The 25,623-nt window shown below is 43.6% G+C and overlaps 1 protein-coding gene across 1 annotated transcript in view; it reads right to left on the bottom strand.

Moving 5' to 3' along the window:
* Nucleotides 1-25,623, bottom strand: part of dnah1 (dynein, axonemal, heavy chain 1) — a 524,711-nt gene that overhangs the window by 419,985 nt on the left and 79,103 nt on the right. The window contains exons 11-14 of the mRNA XM_041191637.1: nucleotides 23,289-23,439; nucleotides 19,663-19,856; nucleotides 11,982-12,207; nucleotides 10,877-10,996 (exon numbers count right to left, since the gene is read on the bottom strand). Coding sequence (XP_041047571.1) covers nucleotides 10,877-10,996; nucleotides 11,982-12,207; nucleotides 19,663-19,856; nucleotides 23,289-23,439 — 691 coding nt within the window. The remainder of the gene's footprint in view (nucleotides 1-10,876; nucleotides 10,997-11,981; nucleotides 12,208-19,662; nucleotides 19,857-23,288; nucleotides 23,440-25,623) is intronic.

The following is a 25,623-nucleotide window of genomic DNA, read 5'->3' as shown; positions in this document are numbered from 1 at the left end:
CTCGACCTCTCCCTCCAGCAGCACCGCCGTACCCTTTTTCAAAGCTGCGCGTGCCCCCAGTTTCATTTTATTCTTCGTCTCATCTGACACCTCAACAAGAAACTTTTTCTCTTTCTCTCAAGGGCTAAGGAACGCAAGCTCCAACAACTCATCGACACCAACACCCATCTAGGACCCTCCGCCCCTGCCTGTCCCTCCGTCCCCACCCCATCTTCCAATCCCAGCCCCAGCCGTGTATTCACTATACCCCCTGACCTTCCCCTCTCTGAAACTGAACGTTCAGTGCTCAGCAAAGGACTTAGTTTCATACCCTTATGCCCTCACCTCAATGAATTTCGGGCTCGGCACAATGCTGAACTCTTCTTCCGCTGTCTTCGTCTCCGTGCTCACTTCTTTGGCCAGCAGTCCTCTCCCCGTTCAACGGATCCTTTTACCCTCCTCCAATATTCTCCCTCCACCTGGACCCCTCCCTCTGGATTCTTACCTTCTCTTGATCTTTTCATTGAGAACTGTCGGCGCAACATTAGTCGTCTCAATTTCTCTGCTCCTCTCAGAGGAGCATTCTAATCTCTTTCTCTGAACTTACTGCACTCCGTTCTCTCAGGTCCAAACCTGGCAATGTCATCAAACCCGCTGGTGGTGCTGTTGTTGTTGTCTGGCGCACTGACCTCTACCTCACGGAGGCTGAGCGTCAACTCGCAGACACTTCCTCCTACCTCTCCCTGGACCATGACCCCACCACTGAACACTAAGCCATTGTTTCCAGGACTGTCAATGACCTCATCTCCTCTGGGGATCTTCCTCCCACAGCTTCCAACCTGATAGTCGCCCAACCTCGGATGGCCCGCTTCTACCTCCTACCCAAAATCCACAAACAGAACTGTCCCGGTAGGCTGATCGTGTCAGCTTGCTCCTGCCCCACAGAACTCATTTCTCGTTATCTTGACTGCCTTCTCTCTCCCCTTGTCCAGTCCTTTCCACCTACATCCGTGATTCCTCTGACACCTTATGTCACATCAACAATTTCCAGTTCCCTGGCCCTAACCACTTCCTCTTCACCATGGACGCCCAATCCCTCTACACCTCCATCCCCCACCAAGATGGTCTGAGGGCCCTTAGCTTCTTCCTCGAACAGAGGCCCAAACAATCCCCATCCACCACTACTCTCCTCCGTCTGGCTGAACTTGTTCTCACACTGTACAATTTCTCCTTCAACTCCTCTCACTTCCTCCAAATAAAAGGTGTGGCTATGGGTACCCGCATGGGCCCCAGCTATGCCTGTCTCTTTATGGGGTATATGGAACATTCCTTGTTCCAGTCCTACTCCGGCCCCCTTCCACAACTCTTTCTCCGGTACATCGATGATTACTTCGGTGCTGCTTCATGCTCTCGTCGGGACTTGGAAAAATTTATTAATTTTGCTTCCAATCTCCACCCCTCCATTTTCACGTGGTCCATCTCTGACACTTCCCTTCCCTTCCTTGACCTCTCTGTCTCAATCTCTGGTGATAGACTGTCCACCAATATCCATTACAAGCCTACCGACTCCCACAGCTACCGCGACTACAGCTCCTCACAGCCCGCTTCCTGTAAGGACTCCATCCCATTCTCTCAGTTCCTTCGCCTCCGTTGCATCTGTTCCGATGATGCTACCTTCAGAAACAGTTCCTCTGACATGTCCTCCTTCTTCCTTAACCAAGGTTTTCCACCCACGGTCGTTGACAGGGCCAACCGTGTCTGGCCCATCTCCCACGCATCCGCCCTCACGCCTTCTCCTCCCTCCCAGAAACATGATAGGGTCCCCCTTGTCCTCACTTATCACCCCACCAGCCTCCGCATTCAAAGGATCATCCTCTGCCAACTCCAACATGATGCCACCACCAAACACATCTTCCCTTCACCCCCCTGTCAGCATTCCGTAGGGATCGTTCCCTCTGGGACACCTTGGTCCACTCCTCCATCAACCCCTACTCCCCAACCCCCACCTATGGCACCTCCCCATGCCCGCGCAAAAGATGTAACACTTGCCCCTTCACTTCCTCTCTCCTCACAGTCCAAGGGCCCAAACACTCCTTTCAAGTGAAGCAGCATTTCACTTGCATTTCCCCCAACTTAGTCTACTGTATTCGTTGCTCCCAATGCGGTCTCCTCTACATTGGAGAAACCAAACGTAAACTGGGCAACCGCTTTGCAGAACACCTGCGGTCTGTCCGCAAGAATGACCTAAACCTCCCTGTCGCTTGCCATTTTAACACTCCACCCTGCTCTCTTGCCCACATGTCTGTCCTTGGCTTACTGCATTGTTCTAGTGAAGCCCAACGCAAACTGGAGGAACAGCACCTCATCTTCTGACTAGGCACTTTACAGCCTTCTGGACTGAATATTGAATTCAACAACTTTAGGTCTTGAACTCCCTCCTCCATCCCCAACCCCCTTTCTGTTTCTTCCCCCTTCCTTTTGTTTTTTCCAAGAAATGATATAGATTTTTCTTTTCCCACCTATTTCCATTATTGTTAAATATTTTTAAATCTTTTATGCTCCCCCCACCCCCACTAGAGCTATACCTTGAGTGCCCGACCATCCATTCTTAATTAGCACATTCGTTTAGATAATATCACCAACTTCAACACCTATGTGTTCTTTTGTCTGTGACATCTTTTGATGATCTGCTTCTATTACTGCTTGCTTGTCCCTACAACCACACCAGCCTCCTCCACTTCTCTCCCCCAACCCAACACCGCACCCCCTCGCCACCCACCCCCCCCCCCCCCCCCCCCCCCCGCCCCGCCCCAACACACACACACCTTAAACCAGCTTATATTTCACCTCTTTCCTTGGATTCACCTAGTTCTGTTGAAGGGTCAGGAGGACTCAAAACGTCAACTCTTTTCTTCTCCTCCGATGCTGCCAGACCTGCTGAGTTTTTCCAGGTAATTCTGTTTTTGTTCCACTAATGCTTCTGCTGATTTGCTTCCCTTATACCTGCTAAAAGCCTCTCTTTTCCTTCTCATCATAACCTGAATATCTCTGGTCATCCATGGTTTTCTGGGCTTGTTACTCCTTCCTATCACCCTAGAGGGAACATGTTGAGCCTGTACCCTCCCCATTTCCTTTTTGAACACCCCCCACAGTTCCTCTGTAGATTTCTACCTTGGCCAGATCCTTCCTTATTTTATTAAAATCCACTCTCCCCCAATCCAAAATATTTTTTTGCAACTTGTCGATTTTTGTCCGTAACAAACTTAAACTGTACCACGTTGTGGTCGCTATAGCTAAAATGCTCGTCCACCATCGCCTCAGCCACCTGTCCGGCTTCATTCCCCAGAATTAGGTCCAGCAATGCACCGTCCCTTGTTGGACCCTCTACATAATGACCTAAAAAGTTCTCCTGTACACATTTCAAGAAATCCACTCCATCCAAGCCCTTAACACTGTCTATCCCAATTAATGTTGGGAAAGTTGAAATCACCTAATATAATTACCCTATTTTAACACACCTCCACAAATTGTGCACATATTTGCTCCTCAATTTCCCGCTGACTATCTGGGAGTCTATGATGTGGCTGCCCTTTTTTCATTCCTAAGCTTTACCCACAAAGCTTCATTCAATGCCCCCTCCAAGATATCATCTCTCCTCACTGCAGTAACTGACTTCTTAATTAATAATGCAACGCCTCCTCCTCTTTTACCCCCCTTCCCTGTCTCGCCTGAAGATTCTATATCCCGATGTTGAGCTGCCAATCCTGCCCTTCCCTCAACCATGACTCTGATGGCTACTGACGACAGAACCATAGAAAAGTTACAGCACAGAAGGAGGCTATTTAGCCCACCTTGTCGATGCCAGCCCGAGGACACCCAGGTGCCCTTTCTAATCCCACCTTCCTGCACCCTGCCCTTGGCCCTGCAGCTTACAGCATTTAAGGTGCAGATCCAGGTATTTTTTAAAAGAGTTTAGAGTTTCTGCCTCTACCACCAACTTGGGCAGCGAATTCCAGACACCCACTACCCTCTGCATATTTTTTTAAAAAAAGTTCTTCATGTTCCCCCCCCCACCACCACCACCATCATTCCACCCCCACCCCCCCCCCCCCCCCCACACCTTCTGCCACTTATGTTGAATCTATGTCCCCTGGTTCTGGAATTCTCCACCAAGGGAAACAATTTTATTCTTTCCACTCTGTCTATTCCCCTCATAATTTTGTACGCCTCAATCAAGTCACCTCTCAGCCTTCTTAGTTCTAAGGAAAATAACCCCACCCTATCCAATCTCTCCTCGTAGCTACACTTTTCTAACCCTGGCAACATTCTTGTAAACCTCGTCTGCACTCTCTCCAGAGCTATTAGGTCCTTCCTGTAATGTGGTGACCAGAACTGCACACAATACTCCAGTTGTGACCTCAAGTGTTTTATACGATTCCAACATTATATCCTTACTTTTATATTCTACACCTCTGCCAATGAAGGAGAACATTCCATTTGCCTTCTTTACAACCTTGTCTACTTGAACTACTGCCTTCAGGGACCTTTGTACTTGTTCGCCAAGATCTCTTGCTTCATCTACTCCTCTTAATATATTCCCATTTATTGTGTAATCTCTAACTGTTTGACCTCCCTAAATGTATAACCTCACACTTCTCTATGTTAAAATCTATCTGCCACTTTACTGCCCACTCCATCAACCCATCCATAACGTTTTGGAGATCATGGCTATCCTCTACACTATCCACTACTCGGCCAACCTTTGTGTCATCTGAAAATATCCCAATCGTACACCACACATTCACGTCCAAATCATTAAAATGACACAAAGAGCAAGGGTCCTAACACCGAGCACTGGAACACCATTTGAGACAAATTTCCATTTGCAAGGGCATCCATCAACCATTACCCTTTGTTTCCTCTTACAAAGCCAACCTTTTATCCAGTTTGCCACATTACCCTGAATCCCATGGGCTTTTACTTTCCATACCAATCTGCCATGTGGGACCTTGTCAAATGCCTTGCTAAAATCCATGTACACAACATCCACTGCACTATCTTCATCAACCCTTCTTGTCACTTCCTCAAAGAATTCAATCAAATTTGTGAGGCAAGACCTTACTTTAACAAATCCATGCTGACCATCTCTGACTAGTTCTTGCCTTTCCACATTAATCCTATCTCTTAGGAATGATTCTACTAATTTGCTCACCACTGATGTAAGACTAACTGGCCTATAATTGTTTGGTATTTCCTTTGATCCCTTTTTAAACACTGGAACTACGTTTGCATTTCTCCAGTCCTCCGGTACCTCCCCTGTATCTAGTGAAGATTGGAAAATCATCCTCAGAGCATCTTCTATCTCCTCCCTGACTTCCTTTAGCAGCCTCGGAAACAATCCATCTGGCCCTGCTGACTTATCAACTTTCAGGGATTTCAACTCTTTGAGTACTTCCTCTCTCTTTATGACTATCCCATCCAATATCTCTCAGTGTTCCTCCTGGCCTACTATATCTATATCCTCCCTTTCCTTTGTAAACATGGAGACAAAATATTCATTCAAAACCCTTCTCACAGCCTCTGCATCTACACACAAGTTTCCATCTTCATCTGATAGGTCCCACTTTTTCCTTAACTTTAACCTTTTAGCATTAATGTATTGGTAAAACATCTTTGGGTTATTTTTAACTACTTGATAATCTTTTTTCATGCCCTCTCTTTGATTTCCTTATTTCCTTTTTTACTTTGTCCCTGCAGCTCCTATATCCGTCTAGGCTATCTGCAGTGCTTGGTTCTTTGTGCCTATTGTACACTTTCTTTTTCTGTTTGATCTTCCCCTGTATTCCTCTAGACAACCAGGGCGGTCTAGATTTGGCAATACCACTTTTATTTTTATAGGGGGACATGTCTACTTTGTACAATTAGGATCTTGCTTTTTAGTGCTTCCCACTGGTTTTCCACTGTTTTATCCTCCAGCAGTGCTGTCCAGTCCATCTCAGCCAAGTCCCTTCTCATTTCTGCAAAATTTACCTTCTCCCAGTTCAAGACTTTTACTCCTGCCCTGATCTCTGTCCTTTTCCATGGTAATGCTAAATTTAACTGAATTGTGATCACTGTCCCCAATATGGTCACCAACTTTCACTTCACCCACTTGCCCTTCTTCGTTCCCCAAGACTAGGTCTAGAATTGCATCTCCTCTTGTTAGGTTTGTCACTAATTGGTTGAAAATTTTCCTGGACGTGAATTTTTCTCCTTCAGTGCCCCTTATATTGTTTGAATCCCAGTTGATATTAGGATAGTTGAAGTCTCCTACTATTATTGCCCTCTTGTTCTTACAAGCAGAAATTTGCCTACATATTTGTTCTTCACCATCTGGGGGTCTGTAGTATACTGCCAGTAGTGTGACTGCCCCTTTTTTTATTTCTAAGCTCAATCCATAAACCCTTGTTTGTTGACCCTTTTAGTATACCATCCCTGTGTCTCTGGAGTCATCCATGACGCAGGGGTAGGAAATGCGGCTGGGTGTGCATGAGCATCGGGGGAGCTACATGAGGCTATGCTTGGCTTGGTCTCCGTGGTGGTGGAGTCTACACAGACAACTGCCAAAGCAATGAGCCACATGTCCGAGCGCCATGTGTCATCCATAGAGAGTGGCGACTCTCGTGGAGAACCTCCTCCAGGAGACCGATCAGGGTTTCCTGGGGATGTGCTCTGACCAGCAAGTCCTCACGTTGGCATTGACCTCAGCTGGTCAGTGCCAGTGTGGGAGATGGTTTGGGCATCAACTTTCCCAGCTCAGTGCCCATCCATCCACGATGAGCAGGGAGGTCTGAAGCAGCTGCCTGGCGTCTCTGCAGGCACCTCTCAGGGTGCTCCCGATGAGGGCAGCAGCTCCTACGCCCCTCTCCCAGTGACCATAGCATCCAGTAAGGCTGCGACAACTGGGGAGATGCCAGCTGTGGAACTGGCAGCTTCCTCCAGGCAGGGCCAGCACTGACTCCACGGGCCAGAGGACGACCGCCAAGATCATCGAGGACAGCAGAGTCAGCAGGCTGTTTCAGAATCCACTCCGAGCAATGGGGCAGCACCAAGACATAGCACCCGAAAACAAACATAAGGCACCTGAGGTACACTACGGGTTTTTTACTGGTGCTTTTGTGTTGGCCCGAGATGAGGTCCTTATAATTTGTTTTGTTTGGTAACACTAATCTCTTTTTTTGGAATAAGTTGTTTTGCTTGACAGAATAAATTCAGATATGTCACCATGGCTGAGGGTGCCTCTTTTCTTCTGCATGTGCATGGTTTCCAAAACTGTAATGAGTGCTTGGTTGGAGATTTAGCTTTATTAACAAGGCCCTTAGTGACTGTTCCTAACCTGGCAGATTTTGCACTCGGGTATTGAGCCTACAGCCCAGGCTTGTCCTGGTGGTCCATCTGTGGTGTGCTAGCTGAAGGTTCATTGGATTTAAGCCTGCCGCGTGTCCCTGCCTCCCTGGAGTATGCCCAGGTCAGCGTCTACCCCCTCAGCATTTCCCTGTGCAAGCTCATCCTCAGACTCACTGCTGGACTCATAGTCTTATGGAAATTCAGGCATAGCATAATGATGTGCATAACATTTTCAACCAAGTTTTCTTCATCTCTTATGCTGAGCATTTGCTTTGCAAAATGCAGAGGAAATGCCACCCCCCGAAAAAAAAAATACTTTGGGCACTGTTGCACCTAAAATTTTAGCCATCAATTTACAACCTGCTCCTGGAGTGTATTTAGGAAAGTCATGTGACCTGCATTTTTTGCTTGAAGACAGTTACTGATCGGTAGAAGTTTTTATGGAGGTTTTGTGAAGTTGACATAAACGTTCAAGGAAATTTGGGTGTAGCATTAAAAAATATGCGTAACTCGCTTATGCACAAGTTTCCTTGATCTTTATTGCTTCAATGCAAGTTTTCAGGAAACTCTGAGCCCTTATCTCTCCCGCTCTTTACTTTGAGCTTCGCCACAGCAAGCGGTTACCAGGGGGGCAGAGGAAACATTTCAAGGACGTCCTCAAAGCCTTCCTGAAAAAAATGCAACATCCCCATCAATCTATGGGAATCTCTTGCTCAAGACTGCTCAAACTGGAAAAGAAGCATTCCCGAAGGTGCCAACTATTGAGTATCTTCAGCAGACCCAGGTGGAGGCCAAGCGCAAATAGCAGAAGCAGCAGCATACCAAAATTCAAGCTTCCCACCCATTGGCTTCATCAAATACTACCTGCCCCATCTATGGAAGAGTGTGCAGATCCAGCACTGGACTTTTTATTCACCTCAGGACCCACAACCCCAGAATGGAAGAAAGTTATCTTTGATCCCGGGGGACTGCCTAAGAAGAAGGTGACTCAAACACAGAATTAGATTTTGCAGGTCGTGAACTACACATCAGTGCTTAGATACCATGGGACAATGTACATGACTTGTGATGAGAGAATTATTTTGTATCCTTATGCAGTGGTAGTTTCATATTGCTACAGGTTGACCAAGGCTTAAGTGATGGTGCTACCATTCACAATGATTTATCATAGTCAGGCTCTATAAAATTGTCAAAGCTAGCCCCATATCCAGGGCAGTTTCAGGCTCCAGGTTCAGCAGAGCAAAGTGCTTTGAGCAAGCCCCACTTCTGGTTTTCTCCACAGTTGACTCTCCGAAGTTTAGGCAGATGCATGGGTACAATTGATTGAGTACGTATTCAGAGTTCTGAAATGGGTGCGTATGCACAGAAGGATTAATAAAAATCCCAAGATATCAGAGCTGTCATGAGATTGCAAGAAGCTTTGTTTTACTTTGAAATCGTGTAGTCATACGTGGGAAAACAAAAATAAATTTTAAAAATTGTACCTCTTTGGCCACTAACAGGGTGACAGCGCATTCTTGTTCGTCCTGGCTACATATTCAAATTTGAAATACATGTTGCTTACATGTTTGGTGGTGATCACTGACACATTTACACCAGTAAATCCTGAGAGAAGCAGGACTGGCAACAGCTTCAGCTCCGCTCAGGGTAGCACAATGAGGGATCCTCAAAAAGGCTTTAGGCCTCTCTTTGAAACATGCAAATGGGCTTGATGCTCGTTTTAGGCAACTTCACCAAACATTTGAAAATCATCCATGGCCGTAATGGCCAATAATCTGCAAGTTGGATGTGCTAGATTTGCCAAAATATAATTTGAAAGTTTTCTCTGGAATCACTAACTTGTTAAAATATACTCCCTGATGAATAAACTAATAGGTTGAGACAAACTTTAGTACAGTTAAGGTAGTTTTCATGGAAAGATTTGATTGCACTAGAGAGGGTGCAGAGAAGATTCACCAGGATGTTGCCTGGGCTGAAGTGCTTCAGTTATGAAGAGAGATTGGATAGGCTAGGGTTGTTTTCCTTGGAGCGGAGAAGGCTGAGGAGGGACCTGATAGAGGTGTACAAAATTTTGAGGGGCATAGATAGGGTAGATAAGAAACTTTTCCCTTTAATGGAGGAGTCAATAACAAGGGGGCATAGATTTAAGGTAAGGGACAGGGGGTTTATAGGGGATTTGAGGAATTTCTTTTCACCCAGAGGGTAGGGGGTATCAGGAACTCACTGCCTGAAAGGGTGGTAGAGGCAGGAACGCTCACAGCATTTAAGAAGTATTTAGATGAACATTTGAAATGCCATACAAAACAAAAACAGAATTACCTGGAAAAACTCAGCAGGTCTGGCAGCATCGGCAGAGAAGAAAAGAGTTGATGTTTCGAGTCCTCATGACCCTTCAACAGAACTAGGTGAATCCAAGGAAAGAGGTGAAATAAGGGTGAATCCAAGGTGAGGGGTGAAACGCCATAGCATACAAGGCTACGGGCCAAGTGCTGGAAAATTGGATTAGAGTAGATAGGGGCTTGATGACCGGCGCGAACACGATGGGCTGAAGGGCTACTTTCCGTGCTACAAACTCTATGATACTATTTCTTTTGATAACATTTAAGAGAATATATTTTTGAATGCCTCATAAGCTGCAAAATATCTAGCCTATTTATATTCCATTGTGCAAGTCTGGCCAGTGCCTCTAAGGTAGAATAGAATAGCCCCATCAAGTTGCCGACTTAACCAAATATTTAGATGATTACTTTATATCCTTTTCTAGAGTGTCCACCATATGACTGTGCTGCCCAAGCATGTTGGATGTATGGACACCAGTTCAAGAACTACAGAACAAGGACTCCAGGCATTAGACAAGTTCAAGCCAACAAACTCAGGGAGAAAAAAACTTCGCCAACTTTGAAGAACCTGATTCCTGCCATGGATTTTCCTTCTCTCTCACCCCTCTTTGTCATTCGCTCCTATGCTGGTGTAATGTTATATGCCCCTGATCTTACCTTTATGCCATTATTAGTACCCTCTTTAGTCTTTACCACTACTGTTAACACTCCCTTAGTCTTGTGTCCATGACATCTTTGTGAATCTTTCCTTAGCTCCCACCTATCCCTGACCTTCTACAATGCTCCACCCCCTCTTAAACAGTATAAAATCCATCACATTTCTACTTCTCCTTAGCTCTGAAGAAGTTACATGGACTCGAAACATTAACTCTGTTTCTCTCTCCACAGATGCTGCCAGACCTGCTGAGTTTTCTAGCATATTTTTGTTTTTAAACCAAACTACATTAGCTTTCTGTGGTTGGGGGCTGTGGTTAGCCAATCCACAATGAATAGTAGATGCAATTGTGGGTCAGTAGTCTGTGGTTTTACTCAATAGCTGTTTGGATCAAGAAATAATGATGTTGAAGTTTCTCTCAGGAGATTAAATGGGTGGAGCATAATCCATGATTGTAAGAAAGGGGCTTGATGGACTAAATGGTCTTTTCTTGTTCCATGTTTATATATATTCATACCTCATTTGTTTTCAGCATTTCAGGAATTTTCTTCATCCATTCCCGGTGGTCTGTCAACTCTTCAATAGTATTAGGCTTTTCAAATAATTTTCTATTGATCGTTTTGAAATCATCATTGATCTAAAGGATAGAAATTACATTGAATCATTACACAAAAATCAAATAATCTTTTAATGATTACCCTTCCAATTTTCCTGCTTTCTTAACATCTTCTGTATATTAACTGACAGCAAGGCAATCTGTCATCAGGCCTCCACCAGAAGCAGTAAGAGAATGCATAAGGGATCTGCAAGTTGCCTCGATTCCAATTTTGCTTCCCCAACGGAAAAACATCTCACTTCTAGACTAAGGCTGTTCTGAATAGATTTTAGGCATTGATTGGGAGAAATAAAGAAATAACTTGCATTTATATAGACCCTTTCATTTCCTTAGGATATCCCAAAGCATTTCACAGTCAATTAAGTGCTTTTAAAGAGTAGGCAAATTTTGTAGAAAGCAAGGTCTCTCAAACAGCAATAAGTCTGTTTTTTGTGATTTTTTTGCGGGATAAATATTGACCAGGACAACTCCCCTGTTTTTCTTTGAATAGTTCTGTGGGATCTCAAATACACCCACTGGAGATTCCTTCTCCTCTATTACTTGGTTCTAGTCATTTTAATATCCTTCGACATTCATTTTTCCATATGTGAACTATCCAAAACCCTCCTCAAAGTAGAGCCCATAACACAGTTTGAGTTACCTTATTTTACATCTAAATCATGCAAACCCTGATTACATTTCTCCAGTAGTCCACTCCCATGTGTCTGTTCTATATACAGTATAAACCACTCATATCCCTTATTTTGATTTCAGCCTATAACAAACTTGATTATTCTATGTACAACTCATGCAAATCTATTGACACAGTATGGAATCATGGCCAATCATTTATTCATTTAAAAGCAAAGGAACAACAGAACATCCGGGAATTAATTCATATGCACATCATATAGATTTAGAACACAGCTGGTTCAGACTAAACCAGACTAATGGGCAATCTGGAATTAAGTGATAACAGTTGTTGAGTACCACAGCTAATTAAAGTCTGATTTTTTTTTTTAATTACCTCTTCCACTTGTGTCTGAAGTTTTTTGGCAAACATTTTCAATATAGCTTGCGCCAAGTTATTGCATTTTTTGGAAAGGTTGGTCCGCAATGATTCCACACTTATAACAAAAGGTCCAATGGTGATCGTGCCAGGAATCGCTTTCTCTATCTGATTTTTCTTCTTCAAATGCCGTTCCACTTCCAATTTCACCTCCTGAACTGTAGGTTCCAGACTGCTGAAGGCTCTACAGTTTGTAGAACAAACAATTAAGAAGTACAGATATTAGAAATTTAACCTCTGCAACCTGAGATGCTCTTATAAATCAAAGCACATATTGTGGATCTACCCAACCTGTATGTGAGCCCTTAATTTTGTTTATGCAGCAGTCTTTGGCAATGCAGTATCATTCCCAAATCTAAATTAGCAGGTAGTAGGTTTGAGTCCCCACTTCAGACAGCTGCAGTGAGTGAAGACAAGAATATGATCTCCAAATACTGCACTGACATCCAGTGGCAGGCTTGTATTTAGAGTTTGGCTCAGGGATCAGTGAGAATATTCCCACCTCTGCATCATAAGGATTGAGTTTGGGCGCCGCTCCAAACAGTCTTAGTGAGTGGAGCGGTGGCTCTGAATACTGGGTTGGTATCTAGTGGAAGCACTAGAATCAGATGGGTATGGGGGACTTTCCTCCTCATAAAGGGTAGGTGGGACTCTTCAGCCTTGGTTGCAATCAACCCATGAGAGCTACTCTAAGGATAAAAACAAAATTTGAGGAACAGGAGACACCTTCAACTACTCTGCCTCAGTAAGTAGCTCAAGAAATTCAAGTGTGAGGCTTGAGTTCGAACCTACAGTTGGTGTAGAACACAATGGACAGACAGAAACTAGTAGCATAGTATGTTGGTGCTCCAATGCATTGTACATTTCAATCATAGGAAGGTGTTGGGTGCCTAGACAATTTCTTAAAAAGTCTAGAATGAGAAAGACCATTCAGCACATCAAACTATATCCCTCAATTATGGATTGTTCAATTTTTTTGTACTTTAGGGCTATTTAATTGCATATCACAGAGCTCTGTAACTAAAGGAGAGCAATTACGATGCAATACACTCAGTTAATGGAATACACATTAAAAACTCCCCACAGAAGGTATGTTACAAAATAAGTGTAATTTTCAGCTCAATTTCAGGGGTGCAAGTGTCACTGGAACTTTGGAAGATGCAAATGAACATATGATTAGGAATAGGCCACTCAGCCCCTCGAGCCTGCTCTACCATTCAGTAAGATCATGGCTGATCTAATTTTAACCTCAACTTCACATTCATGCCAACCCCCGATAAGCTTTCATGATCCATAGTTAGATTTGCTCTCTGACATTAACTTCAACAGGAGGCAAAGTAACTTCATAATGAGTTAAAAATTAAAGATCAAAAATGAAATAAAAATCTTCACTTACACTAATATAATTTCTCTTTGTAATTTGCTTCACAAATTGCGAGTGAAAAAAGTGGGATAAAGAATCTCTTTGTCAGCCTCTACTAATGCTGCTTTGAAAGGCGAAGCATCAGGCCTCTACATGGTACCTCCCCATAACACTGTAGCACAGATTAAAAATGCAGCAGAGTTGTGGATTAAGCCTGCTTCTCACCACTTGTAATTCTTTCTGCATGTAGGTATTACTAGGCACTGATATTTATGGGGAGGTGGGGGGAGTGCAGGATGAGATTATAGCAGACAAAACACCCAGCGATGCAGATATCATGGAGATCAGGGTCTCTTTGCAGTTTTCCTGAGAGGCCACTTGGCTCACGGGTGGGATGGCTTACACTGAGGAGATGCAGCCAAACAATAGAAAGGAAAGAGATTTCCTGGGGGGATGTTGGGGAAATCATAGACCAGGGAAATCACTAGTTGGGGGAGATTGTGGAAAAGTTGAAGAGTTGTGGGTCAAGAGCTCAGGGAGATCACAGTGGGATTGAAGTGAATACATGTTGAGGTCATGGGGGTATGAAGAAATCACATGCCAAAGTGATCACAAGAGCTTGAAGATATTGCGGATTGAAGAGGTTATAGGGTGGTTTGAAGAGATTGCGGGGAGGTCATGGGCCAGGGGAACTGCAGATCATTTGAATAAATTGTGGGTTGGGAGAGCATGATGTAATTGAAGAGATCATGGTTGAGAAAGTTGCAGGGAGTGGTTGAAGAGATTATGATTTGGTGAGATTGTGGAGGGATTGAAGATGGGTTGGGTGGAAGGTTGTAGAGGAGAAGGTTGAAGGGGTGGGGTTGAATAAATCATGGATATTGGAAATTGTGGTGGGGTAGAAGAGATCGCTGGTCAGAGACATTGCGAGTTAGGAAGATCACAAAGAACTTTGAAGAGATTGAGAAGGAGATTGTGGATCAGTGAAATTGCAATGGGGATTTCAGTTCGGGCAGATGTTGCTGGAGTTGAAGAGGTTGCAGGTTGAAAGGGAGATTGCAGGAGAGGCATTTGAAGAAATAGCAGACTGGAAAGATTATTAGTGGGGTGTTGAAGAGATTGTGGATCGGGGAGGCACATGGGAGTTCGTGGATTGGGGAGAGTTCAGGGCATATCACGGAACGAGTGTGTTAATGGGTTGGGAGAGATCATAGGTCAGGGAAGATTGTAGATTGAGGACAGAATGCAAGCAAAGGATATTGTAGTTTGTAGGGGGAGTATATTGTGGGTCAGGGAAGATTGCAGGTCAGGGGCAATCATAGTCAGCAGGGATTGTGGGTTGGGGAGAGATTGTCGGTTCAGGATAGATCAGTTATATCACAGATTGAGGGAAATAGTTAATCGGGGTTATCATTGGCGAGGAGATCACACGTTGGTAGGAGAACCTGGGTCAATAAAAGATCACAAAGTGACTGAAGAGATTGAGAGCCCTAGAAGATGATGAGTTGGAAAGAAATCACCAGGATTGATGAGTTCGCAGATTGGGAGTGAGACTGTGAATCAGGTAGATCTCAGGTCATGATGGAGTGGGGTGGGGTGGGTTTGCCAAAGCTGGTAATAGAAGCATATCTGCCTGTGAAATGCTCCTCCTGCTCCTCCTGTCTCTCAATCAGTGTTGGAAAGACACTGGATTCAGCTGCCCAGACTGCAGCCCTTAAATCTAAATCCAAGGGATGGATTTAGCGCTTCGCCACCAGCAGGTTGGAAGGCAGGATTGCATGTTAAATGCAGTGGCCACTATATCGCCACCAACCTGCCAACATCTGACCCTACTACAATTTTATCAGTGGCAGGGGAGATGTCAGGTGACCCGCCCACTTTGAGCCCCTTAAGTGGAAAATTAATGCCCACTTAAGGGCTTCATCCTGCTACCACCACCAGGATTAAACTGGTGACAAGAGAAGTCCACACCAAGCAACCAACTGGCACCTTTCCCTGCACAGTCTGATAGCGGGAAAAAGTAGGTCCCTTCTCAATGGGCAGCCCCTACAGAGGACACCCCAAAAGTGAAACACACCCCTGATTTCCCTACCTCCAGGCTTTTCTACCCCAGCCCTCCAGCCCCTAGCCAGGGCCTGCCAGCTTGGTTCCAGCGAGACCCCAGACATATTTGCTGAGCTGGTCCATCACTGCATGCCTCCGCTTGGCCTTACATAGGAAACATAGGAAATAGGAGCAGAAGTGGGCCATTTGGCCCCTCCAGCCTGCTCCACCATTCAATAGATCACGGCTGATCTTCTACCTCAACAACATTTTTCCACACTATCTCCATATCCCTTGACATCTTTAATATGGATTACAGCGATTTAAGGTGGCTCACCCAACCTTCTCAAGAACAATTAAGGATAGGAAAAAATGCTGGCCTAGCCAGCAACACCCACATCCCATGAAAAAAGTAACAAAAAAATTAGTTAAATATCTAGAAATCTATCAATCTCTGTCTTGCACGTACTCAATGAGAATACCTCTCATTTTTCTAAACTCTAGAGAATGCAGGCCCAGTCTCCTCAATCTCTCCTCATAGGGCAATCCCGCTATCGAGCAATCAATTTGGTGAACTTACATTGCACTCCCTCTATGGCAAGTATATCCTTCCCTCAGTAAGGAGACCAAAATTGCACACATACACCAGGTGAACTCTCACCAAGGCTCTATACAATTGCAGCAAGACATCTTTACTCCTGCACTCAAATCCTCTTACAATAAAGGCCAACATACCATATGCATTCCTAATTGCTTGCTGCATCTGCCTGTTAGTTTTCAGCAGACATCAACACTTCCCAATCTCTCACCATTTAAGAAATACTCTGAATTTCTGCTTTTCCTACCAAAGTGGATAACTTCACATTTTTTCACATTATATTCCATCTGTCATGTTCTTGCCAACTCACTTAGCTTGTCTAAATCCCCTTGAAGCCTCTTTGCATTCCCCTCATAACTCACATTTCCACCTAGTTTTATGTCATCAGCAGACTAGGAAATATTATATTTGGTCCCCTCAACAAAATCATTCCTTCAAACATAAGGTCAGAAGTGGGGGTGTTTGCTGATGATTGCACAATGTTCTTCATCATCCATGCTCCATGTCCAAATGCAGCAAGACCTGGACAATATCCAGGCTTGGGCTGACAAGTGGCAAATAACATTCGCGCCACACAAGTGCCAGGCAATGACCATCTCCAACAGGAGAGAATACAACCATCTCCCCTTGATAACATTACCATCACTGAATCCCCAACTATCAACATCCTGGGGGTTACCATTGACCAGAAACTGAACTGGACTAGCCATATAAATACTGTGACTACAAGAGCAGGTCAGAGGCTAGGAATCGTGCAACAAGTAACTCACCTCCTGACTCCTCAAAGCCTGTCCACCATCTACAAGGCACAAGTCGGGGATGTGGTGGAATACTCCCCACTTGCCTGGATGAGTGCAGCTCCTACAATACTGAAGAAGCTGGACACCGTCCAGGACAAAGCAGTCTGTTTGATTGGCATCCATAAACATTCACTCTCTCCACCACTGACACACAGTAGCAGCAGTGTGTACCATCTACAAGATGCACTGCAGGAATTCACCAAGGCTCCTTCGACAGCACCTTCCAAACCCACAACCACTACCACCTAGAAGGACAAGGGCAGCAGATAAATTGCAACACCACCACCTCCAAGTTCCCCTTCAAGTCACTCACAATCCTTACTTGGAAATATATCACCGTTCCTTCACTGTCGCTGGGTCAAAATCCTTGAACTCTCTGGGGATACCTACACAACATGGACTGCAGCGGTTCAAAAAGGCAGCTCACCACCACATTCTAAAGGGTAACTAGGGATGGGCAATAAATGCTGGCCCAGCCAGCGAAGCCCACATCCTGTGAATGAATAAATTTTAAAAGATTACGAAAAGCTAGGGTCCAAGCACTGATCCTTGCAGTACCCCACTATTTACAGCCTGCCAACCTGAGGATGACCCACTTACTCTCTCAATTCCCAACCAATAAGCAATTTTCAATCTGTGCCAGTATATTAGTCCCTATCTAATGTGCTCTAATTTTGTTTACCAACCTCTTGTGTGGGACCTTTTTGAAAATCTCCTGAATATTCAAATAGACCACATCCACTGGTTCCCCCTTATCTATTCTGCTAGTTACATCCTCAAAGACTCCAACAGGTTTGTCAAACACCATTTCCCTTTCACAAATCTATGTTGACCCTGCCCAATCACATCATTATTTTCTAAGTATCAGTTATCACATCCTTTATAATAGCAATTTCCCTGTTACTGGTGTTAGGCTAACAGGTTTGTAGTTCCCGTTTTTTCTCTCCCTCTTTTCTAAATAGCAGGGTTACATATACAATCTGCAGGAATTATTCCAGCATAGTGCATCAAATATCTCCAGAGCTACCTCTTTCACCACTCTCGGATGTAGATCATCAGGTCTGGGGATTTACCAACTTCCAGTCCCACTAATTTCTTTCAGTTCCTCATTCTTCCTGGTCCCTTGATTTCTCTAGTATTTCCGGGAGGTTTTTTGTGTCTTCTTCCGGGAAGACACAAAATATGTATTTAGTTTCTCTGCCATTTCCTTATTCCTCATTATAATTCTCCTGTCTTTGCCTGTAACAGGCCCACATTTGTCTTTGCTAATCTTTTCCTTTTATACATACCAATAGAAGATTTTACAATCCTTTTTTATGTTTTTTGTTGGTGTACTTTCACATTTTATTTCCCCTTTACCAGTTTCTTGGTCCTCCTTTGCTGAATTCTAAAATGCACCCATTCCTCAGGCTTACTCTTTTTGACAACTTTATAAGGCTCTTGCTTTGATCTAATACAATCTTTAACTTCTCTTGTTAGCCTCAGTTGGATCACTTTTCCTGTAGGGTTTTTGTGCCTCAAAGGAATGTATATTTGCTGTAAACCACATATTATTTCTTCAAATGATAGCTTTGGCCTCTCTACCATCATACCTTTTAATGTAATTTCCCAATCGCAGCCAGCTAGCCCCTCATACCTTCGTAATTTCCTGTGTTTAGATTTAAGATCCTAGTTTTGGACTGAACTACATAATTTTCAAACTAAATGTAAAATTCTATCATATTATGGTCACTCTTCCCTAAAGGCTCCTTTACAATGAGATTATTAATTAGCCCTTTCTCATTGCACAATATTGGGTCTAAAAAAGTCCATTCTCTAGTTGGTTCCTCAACATATATTCTAGAAGACTCTCTCATATACATTCTAGGAATTTGTCCTCCACGGTATCAGTGCTAATTGAGTTTACCTCATCTACAGTTAGATTAAAGTCCCCATGATTACTGTGTTACCCTTCTTACATGCACCTCCAATTTCCTGATTTATACCATGCCCTACATTACCTCTACTGTTTGTGGCCTATAAACAACTTCCACCAGTGTTTGCTGCGTCTTCATGTTTCTGAACTTCAAACAGCGGTACTGGTTGTGGCCACCGCTCCCAGAGGCGCTGCCAGTACTCAAGAGCTGCTGGCCTCTTAATGGTTGGCAGCTTTCTGAGGTAGGGTAACCTGGCTCTGAGCAATGGAAGTCCCACCTCAACTCAATTAATAGCCAATCAGCTATTTGATGGCAGCACAGCAGCTGTCTAGGGAGGAGAGCGGCCTCCATGTTCCCAATTTTTTAGTCAATGGGGAGAGGATTAGGTCCATGTTAAATCCAGCCCCAAGTTTATTATAATTTGAGGCAAGCATCCTCATTAGCATATTTAAATAATTGACATTCCTTTTATGAGCAGTTTCATAACAATCAAATCTTTCCAACAGTCATTGTTGAACCGTAATCAAGAGAGAGAAATCTTTTCTCTCTTTTCTCTCTGCATTGCTTGGGCAGACTGTAGCTAACTATAGTACCCTCACTGCTGCTGAAACCAAGCACAGCCAACTTCACAGAAGCCAAGGCTGGGATTTTCCAGCCCGGTCATGATGGGACCTGCTACGGGAGTTTTGGTGGCCCAGCCAAATGTCCATTCACTTTCGATGGGACTGGATGATCCCATTGGCGGGCAGGGTTGGAAAATCCCACCCCAAGAATGAAATCCAAGATATTATTTAGTACAACACCGTGTGATGCATTTACCTGCTAATAGGGGTAGGAATCAATTATACCCTCACAAAGTAAGTCCTAATCAATAAATTAGATCAATTGTAATAGATCCTGATGATATATCATTACTGACTTTACATATTTTTCAATATCCAAGTCGTTGAGTTCCATGAATTGCTCATACTCCTTGGCATAGCTTTTCAGAGGTATTAGTGCTTTCTCAATAGCATTTTTTATTGTATCGCGCAATTCTTGTACGGGTGGTTCGTTATGCCATACAGGCTCAAGCAGTGGTGTTCCACTTTGAAACATCTCCTCCAGGACAAACTGAAAAATAAAATTTTTTAAAATCATTAGGAAAGAAAAAGGCGATTATGTGACCAATAATGTAATGAGGTATATGTTATGACACATTGTAAAGGAATAAATGGTAAATGCTGAGCTGCTCAAATCCCAGAGGAAAACTTGAAACAGCTGCCATAACTGTTTTGCAATTTGTATTTTTACTTCGAGATGCGTGCCTTGAATTCAGTAGTAATAAGTCCACCGAGTTTTAAGAGTTTTTTTTACAAAAGTAAATTAAACATTTATTAATAAAAGAAATGATTTTAAGCTTACACAGGTCTACAAATTATTGCTATGGTGACTCCTAAATCCCTTAATTAATCTAGCTCCCAGTTACATCTCTGTTAAGGCAACAGTAAAACAACATAGGGCAGCATCTTACCTATGTCAGGCAGGCTGGGTCCGCGATCAGCTGCACGCTGCCATTTTACACCTTAATTGGCCCACCCAGCATAACGTGTGGCCAGTACCTGTACGGGTGGGGGGAGGAGGGAGAATCAGGGCCTATGTTCTTTCGCGCATGCACATGAAAGAGCGCAGCAATCTCCCTGAGGCACGGAGCTGGCTCAGGGAGATTAAGTTCATAATAAAACTTTTGAATAAATGAACGGAAACATTATTTAAACATGTCTCCTCATGTGACATTGTCACGTGAGCTGTGACATGTTTGTACATTTAGCAACATTTATTTAATTATTTTATTAAACCTTCAGGAAACCTCTACCCGCCCATGGATGAGGTTTCCTGAAAAACATGAAGGCCGCTTGGGCTCTTTGCCTGCTGCCAACTTAAGGTTGGATGGGCAGCGTTATTAACAACTTTAATTGGTTTTTTAATGGCCTTAATAGGCCGTTGACTGTTCGGCGGGTGCACAGCCGCCTCTGGCGCATGCCTGCTCAATGAAATATCTAAATGATACGCGATGACATCGGGATGCACGTGCATCATTTTGCGGGTTGGCATGTCGAGCCCACCGGCACACACCAACGGCAATATTCTGGCCATAGATTTGAACGGACCCAGGCAAAGCACACAATGCCCTGGACAGTGATACTTAAAATGAATTCTCTTAGCTTCGGTTCCTAGAGACAGCAGCTGGAGGCTTTTCACACTTGTTGGATTTTAGAATGCCTTCTTCCTTACAAGAAACCTCATCTCCTTTATACATGTTTCTCCCTTTTTAATGTAAATCCCATGGTTCCAATATGTCTTTGCAACTTTACTTTTTCCATAATATAAATCTTTCATAGTACTCATATTATCAGTAATCATTGGGAAAAATAAACACACTGTTTGGCTTAGGCTCTGTTGGCTAGGTATAACACCTTACCATCTCTTTGAAATTCATGGGCTGAATCTTCTGGTCGGCATGCGGGGGCGGGCCCAACACGCCGATGCGTAAAATGATGTGCGATGTCGTCGGATGTGTCCCAACGTCATCGCGCGTCATTTCAATATTTCGTTTGGTGGCTGCGTGGCCGGAATCAGCTGCATGCCCGCCGAAATGTCAATGGCATATTAAGGCCATTAAGAATGTAATTAAACTTGTTAAGAACGTTGCCCATCCAACCTTAAGGTTGGCGGGCAGCTGAAAAGCCCAAGTGGCCTTTGCATTTTTCAGGAAACCTCATCCACGGGTGGGATGAGATTTCCTGAAGATTTTATAAAATCAATAAAATAATTTCCCCACCTTTACTAACATGTCCCAACTCATGTGACACCATCACATTAGGGGACATGTTTAAATAAATTTTAACATCATTTATTAAAGTTTTTTATTGCCTATTCAATCTCCCTCAGGGAGACTGCTGCGCTCAATTGCGAGCATACGCGAAAGAGCACAGGCCCCGACTCTCCCTCCTCCCCCTACCCGCAGAGGTAGCACTGAGCTCTACTGGCTGCGCATTATGCTGGGCAGGCCTTAATTGGTTTGCCTGCGTAAAATGGTGGTGTACAGCCGACTGCCGCTCATGCCCACCCCCGCCCACTCCTACTCACCATAGGAAAAATTCTCTCCAGTGACTCTGGTTTATCTAAAAATGCAAATTTTCTCCACAACTCACATTCTAAAACTTTAGCCATGGCTACATAGTTAGCATTTCAAATCTAGTTTCCCTTCTGGTACATCAAAGCACCCAGACCAGTTGTCGGTAATTCAATTAAAACCCACACACACACTGACTTAACAGGGAAACTAATTCAAACCCCACTATTAACCTACCTTTACTATAAATTACAATAATATTTTGAACATCATTATATTTTCAAGACACATGCCTGAAGTGCCACTGTGCTTTAGTCATGGATCTCAGTATCCTGAGGCATCCTGCAATCAAATTGCATGGCACGTCCCATGTGCATGACCAACATATAGTACGCTAGCAGCCTGCACAAAGACCTTGCACTAGGGAAATTAAGGGCAAGTGAAGATAAACAAAAAGGATAAATACACGAGGAAGGAATGAAGGAAGGAAGAGAAGACTGCTGATGGTGTGATATGAATTGGGTTGAGCATGGACCTGTTGGATTGAGTGGTCTGTTTCTGTGCTGTAACATTCTATGTAATTCTATTTAAGGCTTGTCAATGCCCCAATATTTATTTTAGTTAAGGATCTTTCACATAAGGCTGCTGTGGTGCCCGAGCACTGCATTCCAGACCTTCAGCCCACATTTGGAACATGTCATGCAGGTCAAACAAATATTACAATAAAATTTTAAAAATCATTGAGAACTGGGGGGCCCAGATGTTTTTTCAATAGTTTTCCTCCTTGCAGTCCTCTCCTCCTAAAATAATTTCTCAAAAATTCTCTCCTTATCAGCTTCTCCACTCCATTTATTGCAAATTTCAACTAATCCAGAGTCCTTTCCCACACAAAATCCCAACACTGGCCTTTACCATTTCCACCAGCTCCCAGAGACCTAACAAAGCAATTTCACTATCCTCATCATCAAATCGTTCCCCAGACTCTTTCTACCCTATCTGGGAAATCTTCTCTCTGTTGTTTTGACTCTGGATTTAATGCTTGCACTCCGCCCATTCTGCTCCACTATCAGTAGCCAATTTTTGAGCCACTAATTTGCTGTTCAATTGAATTTTCTTCAAAAATCACTTCACCTTCGGGTCTTCTTCCAAAAGATTCTTTAAAACCTTTCTCCTAAATTTTTTCAGTTTTTATTCAGGGCTTACCTTTCCTCCTTGTTCTGAGATGTTCAAGATGACAAACAAAATCTATTGTTGGTAAATAGTTTGGAATATGAAAGGACAGCCAGCTCCTCAAGCTTTGTGCTTCCAAAGACTATATACAATCTACTCTGTCCTCAAATCTATTACCCCATTAAGTTTTCTGAGGTAAAGTTTTGCATAAAATTCCTTGATTCCAAATCATGTCAAGCACAACAATCTATCAGTTTTACCTTTTCTATATGAGGAACATGCTGTGTGGCCGTGATTGCTTTGTCAAAGAGAGCCACTACAACAGGTTTAAATCTGTCCAGTGTCGTGCTGAAGTGCACCCCGTTATTATCCAGATTGAGGTCCAGAATAAAAATGGGCATTTTTCTGGGCCTGAAATACAGAAGAACAAACAGAAAGATGAAACAACCAATAAACCAAATCCCGATGGCTTTGTGAAAAGCTACAGGAATGAGGGGTGGATTGGATGGCTCTACATGCAACATTCCTGAGGGCTGATACGGATTTGATCAACATGCCTCCCACTGTCCTTCCTTCCCATTCCTATGACTTAATGTGAGGGCCACTGCCAGCCCCAAGTTGTTCAGCTTCAAATGGGCAAGCTGGCTCTGGAGATTGAAATTGAAGCCCAATTTAGAGTGAATCTTAATTCTTCCAGTTTGGAAATGTGCTGTCTGCATTGCATAAGCTATGCACCTGAAAGAAACCACAACCAATTTCTCCCCATTCAACTCTGTGAAAGAGAGCTGTGTCATTTACTAAATATTTTAATAGCTGTAAACTAAGAATAAAATTTATTGAAGCAACTACAGCAATGGATAATGAATGATTAAGTCTGGCATGTTGTATTTGAAGAACTAATGAGTCTGTGGCTTATTAAAATATCTCTTGCTTATGCTGTTTATTAGTGTTTTTGAAATATGGGGGTGATATTGTCATTCTTACTGGACTGTTAGTCCATCATCATAACAACTAAGAAGCTGGGTGCCTTGCAATAGCCAACAACATAGAATCATTGGTCAGAATTTTAAGGAGATGCAATGGCCCTGCTCACCAGCTTGAAAGTCAGGGACAACCTTGCTTTTGCTGGCCATGGAAGCCACAACCAGGTTTTACGTTGAGCATGCAAATAATTAACTGCAGTTGTAGCTTCTGCCCCTCTAAGAGAGGATGTCCCACTGCCAAGAGCTACAAGCCAACCAGAGGGCCGGCAGCTTATTGGTCCCAGCAGCTCTAGAGCAGAAACCATCAAGCAGGCCCAGAGTGCAGGTAATCGAGGGATCGAGGCTCACTGCAGCCAATCAGGCAGGCCCCGCCAAGGGTTAGGGAAGGTAGGGGTGTCTTCTAGCAGAGGCAGCACTTGCAGCTTGCGGGGAAGGTCCTCTGTACACCATAGGGTGCTCAATTGGAAGGCACCCCTCCTTCCCATCCCAGAGAGCACAGTCTTCCTATATGCCAAGGTACACATCAACCAACGGTAAAAAGCAGCATTGACAAGAGGAAGTCCTTAAGCGGCCTTAAGTGGCCTCAGGGTTTGCATGCACCTACTCCAACTGGTAAAATGCCATCAGTGACAGGAAGGCCATGGACATGGCTCCTCCTGCTTTCCAACCCGATTTCATAACCGATCCACTCCCCCCTCCCCCATCCACCACCCCCACTTCCCTTTCCAGTCCCTTGGGCTCTGTAAAATCTCAGCCATAGAAACTTACAAAACAGGAGATCATTCAGCCCATTGTTCCTTTGCTGGCTCCTTGAAAGGAATTCATGTTTAGTCCCAAATTACCACTTTTTGTAAGCCTCTCATTCTCGAGCACTTGTCCAGCAAAGTTTTAATATTATTTATGGAATTAGCTTCCTTTACCTTTCAAGTAGAACCTTCCAGGTCTGACAATTCTCTGATTGAGAAAGTTCTCCTCATCTCCCCTCTAGATCTTTATCCAATGACTTTGAAATTATGACTTCTAATTATTGACCTATACACCAGAGGGCATAATCTTTTTCTTAATTACTCTATCAAAAACTCTACATCTTGAAAAGTCTAATAGGCCACCTCTTAACTTTCATAATTGAAGTCTCTCATCCTTGATAACATACTGATAAACCTCCACTGTACCATTTCTTAGGCCTTTATATCTTTCTTGAAGTGTGGTGCCTAGCTAAGGCCTGTCCAGTGATTTATAAAGCTCTAGGATGATCTCAGTGTTTTTAAATTTTATGCCTCTATTCATAAATCCAAGGAATCCATATACTAATTTAACCACCTTATCAAATTTGATCTGCGTATATGGACACAAAAGTCTCTGTTCATCTATCCACACTTTTTGAAATCATACCATTTATAAGATAGTCTTTCAATAATAGCCCTCTCAAAATGCATCACTTCATAGTTCTATGCATTGAATCCATCCGCCATGCTTCTTTCTATTTCACTATTCTGTCTATGCTACCCTGAAACATATAACTTTCCTCATATTTATCTACAACTTTGCCAAGTTTCAAATGAACTGCAAACTTCCCTAACTCTGAGTCTAAGAAAATAATTAAAATTGCAAA

Source organism: Carcharodon carcharias, chromosome 7, assembly GCF_017639515.1.
Source record: "Carcharodon carcharias isolate sCarCar2 chromosome 7, sCarCar2.pri, whole genome shotgun sequence".
Taxonomy (NCBI): Eukaryota; Metazoa; Chordata; class Chondrichthyes; order Lamniformes; family Lamnidae; genus Carcharodon; species Carcharodon carcharias.
This window is presented reverse-complemented; position numbering and strand designations above follow the sequence as displayed.